General features: G+C 37.1%; 1 protein-coding gene and 1 pseudogene across 1 annotated transcript; both read left to right on the top strand.

The window, feature by feature from the left end:
• The first annotated feature begins 393 nt into the window (after positions 1–393).
• Positions 394–2,092, top strand: LOC120118734 (annotated as a pseudogene).
• Positions 2,093–3,710: 1,618 nt separating this feature from the next.
• Positions 3,711–6,110, top strand: LOC120118684 (DNA-directed RNA polymerases II, IV and V subunit 6A-like). The gene is made up of 6 exons (XM_039138694.1): positions 3,711–3,863; positions 4,147–4,180; positions 4,270–4,445; positions 4,546–4,597; positions 5,557–5,624; positions 5,801–6,110. The coding sequence occupies exons 1-6, from the start codon at positions 3,829–3,831 to the stop codon at positions 5,868–5,870; spliced, it is 435 nt and encodes a 144-aa protein (XP_038994625.1). The 5' UTR covers positions 3,711–3,828; the 3' UTR covers positions 5,871–6,110.
• Positions 6,111–7,722: the final 1,612 nt, after the last annotated feature.

Genomic DNA, 7,722 nt, shown 5'->3' with positions numbered 1-7,722 from the left:
ATGAAACAAAAACTAAACTTCTGGTATGGTTATGAAAAAATTGAAAATTTAGATATTAAAATAGACCAAAACTAATAATTTAAGTACTAAATACATAATTTATTTTACATATAACACACCAAGCAAACAAGACAGGACAAGAGGGTTGGGTTAAAATAACTGCCAAAACCGAAAGACGAGGTAACTGGCAAAGCTAGCGTGCACAACTAGCTAGGAGCCCCCAACAACCAATCGCCCCTCTTCTCGTAAATGACCGAATTTTACGCTTCTTACGTGCCAATCAAACATGATCACGTCGAGTCTTCTACGACACCCGATTTTCTTGCAAACTGCGACAGTTTAAAACAACCTAAAAAAACAACACATGACCAGAAAGGAACAAAACTAGTAGGGTGTCCCTCCCAAAAGCTCTCTTAAAACCCCCCAACACCAACTCCATAAAAAATTGATTTTTTTGTTAAACAAATAATCTAGCTATAGTTTCTGGATATACAGAAGAACCCCAAATCCGAAAGGCCTGTTTTTTTCCTTTTCTTTGCTTTTCCCGTTTCTTGTATTGGTTTGGGGTGAAAATGGGAGGGGATGATGTAGAGAACAGAGAAGGAAGGGCGAAGAGAAACAGCAATGGCGTTAACATAGCTTCATCGACTTACATGATGGAAGACAGAGAGAGTAAATGGACATCGTGGTTGGTGCCTATGTTCGTGGTGGCTAATGTTGCTGTTTTCATTATCGTTATGCATCTCAACGATTGTCCGAAGAACAGTCGAACGAGGCCTGTCGTCGGTCGGTGTGTGGCGAGGTTTCTCGGTCGTTTCTCTTTTCAGCCTTTGAGAGAGAACCCTCTATTCGGCCCCTCTTCTTCTACGTAAATTTTCTGGTCACCCTGCAATGTTTATTGGATTGAATTGTTGAAATTTCTGTTCTATGATGATTTGTTTTTCACTTTCTTACAGATTGCAGAAATTGGGTGCTCTTGAGTGGAGCAAGGTTGTGGTAAACCATCAGGGATGGAGGCTTATAACATGCATCTGGCTACATGCCGGTGTCATTCATCTCCTAGAAAACATGCTCAGCCTCGTCTTCATCGGAATTCGCCTCGAACAACAGTTCGGGTTCGGTATGTTTCGTCTTCTGTTTGAAGCTTATATCAAGGCTAGTTCTTAGTTGTACATATCTGATGTGTGTTGTTTGTTGATATTACTTCACAATTTGGCAGCTCGGATTGGAATCCTTTACCTCTTGTCGGGATTCGGTGGAAGTGTGTTATCGTCTCTATTTATCCGAAACAGTATCTCCGTCGGTGCCTCCGGTGCTCTTTTCGGACTTCTCGGCGCGATGCTTTCCGAGTTGATCACAAACTGGACCATATACACAAACAAGGTGACACGTTATAAACTGTTTCATCACATGTAAAATACAATGTTGAACCACTAGACCCTTTCTATTGCTTACTTCCGCTGTCGATGGATTCCGCAGGCTTCGGCTTTGCTAACTCTTCTGGTCATCATTGTGATTAACCTTGCGGTCGGAATTCTGCCACACGTCGACAATTTCGCACATATGGGCGGGTTTTAACCGGCTTCCTACTAGGGTTCGTCCTACTACCTCGTCCTCAGGTAGGGTGGTTTGAGAGCAGGAATGTTCCTCTCGGGAGTCGTTTGAAATCGAAGTACAAGCCTTACCAATATGTGTTGTGGGTGGCTTCCATGGTGCTGTTGCTTGCAGGGTAAGAAATCAACCAAACATTCATAACCATGCCACTTTAAGATAGAACATGATTCCGATATAGATTAAGGTTTGTACGACAAGTTCTAATGTTGTCATATGTCCTTTAATTACGCAGGCTCGGAGTTGCACTGACGGTGCTGTTCCGGGGAGAAGACGGAAACGAACATTGCAGTTGGTGTCATTACGTCAGCTGTGTACCCACATCTAGATGGGAATGCGAACAAAACAACTAACACCGGGCCGGTGGATAACATTAATTAAATGCTTCTTCTTCAATCTTCTTTTTTCATGCAATTTGTCATTTCATTGTTAGAGCTTAGGGGTGCTGTGTGTGCTTTTCAGTCATGGCTCTGTTTAATCAGCAGAACACTGGATTTATGTTGTGTGTATTTCTGTATATGATGGACTAGTTTGTAATAATTCATAAACAATAGATTAAAGTAGTGATTTTATAAAGCCAACTAAAAAACATGTTAAATATTGTATTTTTTTGTATCTTTTTTCCAGCATTTTGGTGTTTGGGTATTAAAAGGGATCAAAACTGATAGTTTAGATACTAAACGTGTAATTTACCCAATAATATTATGCAGATAGTCATTCAAGCTTGATGAACCACACATGTTTTTCATTGCACAACGACCCAAATTTAAATCAAGGATATATACTCACCTGCAAGGCTAGCAGTGACGAGGTCCAAAAAAACTGATATAAATGGGGACACGTAGATTTATCATGCCAATGTTGATGTTGCTTCCATGGTCTACCTCAATAGGTGCAGCAGTGGACTGCACCACCGTGACGGACCTAATATCGGTCTGCGCCACCTTCATCACCTATGGTTCACCCGACCCTTACCCCGGTTCACCCTGTTGCGAGGCCATAACCAACATCACCTTGATGACTCATTCCACCGATGATCGGAGGTCGCTTTGCGCGTGCTTTATGGGGCTCATCACCGCCAACAATCCCAATTCCACCGCGATCGCTATGTTGCCGGGCTTTTGTGGTGTTCCACTCAGCTTCACCATCGAACCGGATACCGATTGCAGCTCGTATATCTTTTAATCTCTTATGATAAATTTTAGTTTACTGGATACCAACATTTGATAATTACCTGTTGTAGTATATATATATGGATGCAGAATTCCATGATGGCAAGTACTCTAGCGTTGGCAACCTGGCCATGCCAGGAGAAGGTATCATTCATCGGCAACTTCGTAGAAGTTTTTGTTTGAGATTCGAACGTCGACGCCCTCCGGAAACAACGGTCCCGGCTGTCTAGCGGCCTTTCCATCCTTCGTCGCTGTCCGACTAAACACAGCTGTGATTTGTACAATACTACTTCGTGTCGAACCATTAAATACATAATAATCTCTCTTAAATTACTCATCTTACCTGTAATTTGTGGTCAAATCCAGTAAAGAAGTTAGAATCTGCATTCAGTTCTCGGCCCTGGTTTTTGTTCGTCACGCATCTGCTAATTAGTATCAAAATCAAAGCAAATTGACTTCAAATTAGCTTTCGAATAATGAACTGAAGTAAGCCTTCTATCCCCATGGATTAATATTTGATACACTGACAGTAATAAATTGTATAACCTGGACATCATCGGTGACGTATTAGTCGAATAAAAATCCGAGTTTATTATAACTATTTGATAATAACCGCTCAAACATTTTTTGTAAATATCATGCTCGAACCCGAAATCTCTAGAGACGTCAATCATCCTTTTAACTACTTAGGTTGTTTAGTTGGTGCGTAAAATTATTATTTTAACAATTACTCGCAGGCTATTGTAATTACCCTATGGTGTCTAAATACACTCAATATTTTTGGAGAAAAAGACAAATTTATCAGGGGTCATATAAGGATATCTTGTAGAAGTCAGGGGTAATAATTTATATTTCGACAAACCTGAGGGGTCTTTTATTAAGTAAACGCAAGTCTACTTATAATGAGATTTCTAGTTTCTACAACACAAAAAAACCTCTACTTGGTTAGGGTTTGTGAGCGCGGTAAGAAGAGGCGGGAAGTGAATCTTTGAGCAAGAGCCTGCGAGAATCCACCGTCAGAAAAGTTCCTTCAGCTAAATCTCCAATGGCGGATGATGACTATAATGACATGGATATGGGGTTCTCTTTCTCTCACTCTTTATATATTATTTTTCTCTGTTTTTTGTTACTTTTCAATTCCATTTGGTTCGACAATTGGATTATGTTTTCAGTTTCTGTTCAAGTTCTGATAAATAAAGGAAATTAAAAAAGTGGGGTTTTAGGGTTTGTTCTTCCATTGTACTGTTGGGTTTTCTTTTTCAATTGCTCTTGTCTTTAATATTAATGTTGAAGCATTCTGTTTTTGTTTTTGTTTTTTTTATGCTCAAAAATTGACTGTGGGTTGTTGAAATTGTTGCTAAAGTTACGAGGATGAGCCACAAGAGCCTGAAATTGAAGTAAGTACTTCAGTCCTGTGTGTGAAAGAAATAATCTGTAAGTGATGAAAGCTATTTATTGTGTAATGGGTTGTTTTTATGGTGGACAGGAAGGAGCCGAGGAAGATTTAGAAAACAATAACAATGATGATGTTCCTTTGGAACCTATTGAAACAGAGGAAAAAGATGACCAGGATGCAAAAGACAAAGCTTCTCGCAAAACATCGAAGTACATGACCAAATATGAGCGTGCTAGAATCTTAGGCACCCGCGCCCTACAAATCAGGTTTAACTCGATAACCTTTAGATTCTTTATGTTTTCAAAGGGGATGGGGTTTATGGTTTCAATTGTCTTATATGATGTATAATGTTTTTTCCCTGAACAGTATGAATGCTCCAGTTATGGTTGAGTTGGAGGGTGAGACTGACCCGCTCGAGGTAAGATTATGCTTGTGACTATTTTGTCATATGTTTTGCTCTCTTTATTATATTCTGCCTTCTGAAAAATTGATCAAGCTGGGTGCGAGCTTGATGCTAAAGCACTGGCAGTTTGAATACTTGTATGAGATTACCACACTCATAAGTCATAACTATTTGACAATAGATTTTATGTGTAAGATATGTATAAACTGGACCTTGTTCTTTTTTTTCATTCTTTTCATAATGGTCTAAAGAAGTTTTTAGATTGTATATAAGGAGTATGATTCCTAGATGCATGTTACGTTTAACACTTTGCATGCTGAATGGGATAAGAAGACGTGAAATATCATAATCCCTTAGCCAGGTAAACAATAATGGTTTGGCCCTGGTTTTATCTATCTCATTTGCATCTTGTCACGGCTGAAACATGATTGGCTTTAGTTTCATTCATGTGTTTTCCTTAGGCTTCTCTATTTATTCCATGTTGGGCAGTTCCTTGATTTTCACAAGTTTTTAGTTTTTACTTATCTCTTTTACTTCATTTGCCTGCTTTCTTTCTACCTTCCCCTGCTTCACCTAGACTTGACAATTTGTGTATCCATGTTGTGTTTGTGTATTATAGTGTTATAATTGCATTTAAGATGTTTATGTTCGTATAAATTTTGATATGATAATTCTTTGTGCCGTACTAGTTTAGAGACATTTGTCTATTCTGTCTTGTTCTTTTCTTTGTCGTGTTTTAGTTATTTGTTTGTGCTGTGTATTATTTAATCATGTCGTTTCATGTTTAATATCAGCACTTCTTGCATCACCTCTACATTTTAAAAGTCATAAGCAAGCTGTATTTTTTATTTTTACATTCCTGTAATACATACTGAGCTGCATGATTTTGTACTAATGCTCTCTATTATTTATCCTACAAACTGTTATATATTGCTTTTACTTCACTATAACTCTCTTTTTGGCTTTTATAATAGATTGCCATGAAGGAACTTCGAGAGCGGAAGATACCCTTCACCATTAGGCGCTACTTGCCTGATGGAAGGTGAGATTTAGTATTTTTTTTACTTTGTATATAATTGATCATCAGGCTTTAGCTAATGCTATTGCTTTGTAGTTTAAGGTCTGGGGCATAGAGGTTGGGTTGTGATAGTGTTTCATTTACTCGCAGCGTTTTGATGCATTTATGATGGACTAACCTTCGGTATAATAATATTGTAGTTATGAAGATTGGGGAGTTGATGAGTTGATTGTGGAAGACTCGTGGAAGAGACAAGTTGGAGGTGATTGATTATCGATCATCCGTCGATGGAGGAACATGAATGTGTCTCAATTTCAGGTTTGGTGTGCCATGGTATTGTATCTTTATATTTGGTCCTTAGATGTAAAAAAGGGGAACAAGTGTTTGCATGATGGCTTTCAAACTTTATATATCCGACTGGTTGAAATGCCTTTTCTGCCCTTGACTTGAAACAAAACGAACCCGGTTTTAATGGCATTTTGAAGTCGTATGCAAGTTAGTTCTTATTTTCATGCTTTCCACTTTCCAGTGATATGGGGTTACATGCTTAAGATATTTTTATGCTGTGTTCTTCAGTGGGATTGTATGCTTAGGGATATATTAGGTTCGAATATCCTTTTAAAACATTCGAAATTACGAATATTTCTCAGTTAAATTATTTGGTGGTGCTACTAAAATGCTTTTAGGTGAAGCCGGATCGGTTTGGCTTTCGTTATTTTAGTGTCAGATTAGGTTAGGAACGATAAAAAATCTGCTTCGACTTGTCCTGGTTGTCATATTTAGTCGGGAAGGTTGTCCAATCTATAAGTCAAATATGGACAATTATATTAAAAGATACGTAGGCTGTCTTTCAGACTAAATGAATGCATGTTTATTAGTTCTCACTAGAAGTAATATTTGTTTCAGTTTTGATTTTTGAAAAGCAAAAACATGTTTAGCTTTTTGGTATTTAGAGTCGAAACAAAAACTACATACCGGAAGGAACAATGAATCCTTCAATATCCTTTTATATATATATATATATATAGGGTTAAGATGCAATTACATAATGTAAAACTCTTTAGTTTTACACATATTTAGTACCGTTGGATGAGAGAAAATAATGGTTGAGTTTGACTCATTGTTTTTTCCCGGTAAAGATTTTCACATTTCTTACTTTTAATATTAGTCATCTGTTTTTACTCATACAATAGTCCTAAATCTGTGTAAAACTAAAATAGTTTTACATTGTGTAAGAGGATCATGGTCCATATATATAGGGTTAGAATCCACTTACATTGTAATTTTTTTTAGTTTTACACTTTTTTAGGATCGATCGAGGGAAATCAAAGATTGACATCGACTATTTTTCCCCAGTGAATATCCTATCATTTTCTACCGTTAATCTCTCTCAATATATAATGTCAAGAACAGCAGGTATTACAATTCAGCACAAATTATGGGTCTTATTTATTCATATTACATCGCCGAGTCAATGCCAGGTTAAGGGCTGATTTGTACTGTTGCTGAACATGGTTTCCCTGGTCACAGTTATTTGGTTCAGTTTATAAGGACTAGGTCTGGGACCAGTCCATGTCTTTTCTTTCATCAACCTGTTTGCTTTCATTTAAATTATTATTAACTGTAACCCATGTGAACTTCATTTTTTTAAAATAAATTAATCAATGCTTTCGACATTCAGTTATAACTAATATTGATTTGTTATTATTATTTTAAAAAAATCGTGTCATTGGAACACATGGGTTATCAATTGGCGAGTTCATGTGCGCAAGTCAAGCCTTAACAGTTGATCAATGAGTTTTCATTTGGATTTGGGTGATCCAACACAAGTTTTTGTTCATCCTTATGTCGCTTGAATAATTTAATAACGGGGAAAAAAGGTATGAGTTGCACATGTACATTTAAAAAAAAATTAAAATTAATATGATTCTCGTATTATTTTCTCTTAATGTTTTTCAGTTCAGAAAATAAATTTAATGTGATCTCTTGACCAATGTTTTTTAATTATTGATCGTTATGGTATCGATGTGATAATTTATGATGTTAATGTGACAATTCATGATGTTGACATAGTAATTTATAGTGATAGATTAACGTGGTGGGTGACATAGTAGATGAATTA

Source organism: Hibiscus syriacus, unplaced genomic scaffold, assembly GCF_006381635.1.
Source record: "Hibiscus syriacus cultivar Baekdansim isolate YM2019G1 unplaced genomic scaffold, ASM638163v2 tig00110328_pilon, whole genome shotgun sequence".
In the NCBI taxonomy this organism is placed as follows: domain Eukaryota; kingdom Viridiplantae; phylum Streptophyta; class Magnoliopsida; order Malvales; family Malvaceae; genus Hibiscus; species Hibiscus syriacus.
This window is presented reverse-complemented; position numbering and strand designations above follow the sequence as displayed.

What these genes read in the sequence shown, in the direction of transcription:
- LOC120118684 (XM_039138694.1), top strand. Translation starts at nt 3,829, where the DNA reads ATGGCGGATGATGACTATAATGACATGGATATGGG. An exon ending in ACCCGCGCCCTACAAATCAG is followed by an intron (nt 4,446 to 4,545) that starts GTTTAACTCGAT and finishes TTCCCTGAACAG; the next exon opens with TATGAATGCTCCAGTTATGG. An exon ending in CGCTACTTGCCTGATGGAAG is followed by an intron (nt 5,625 to 5,800) that starts GTGAGATTTAGT and finishes ATAATATTGTAG; the next exon opens with TTATGAAGATTGGGGAGTTG.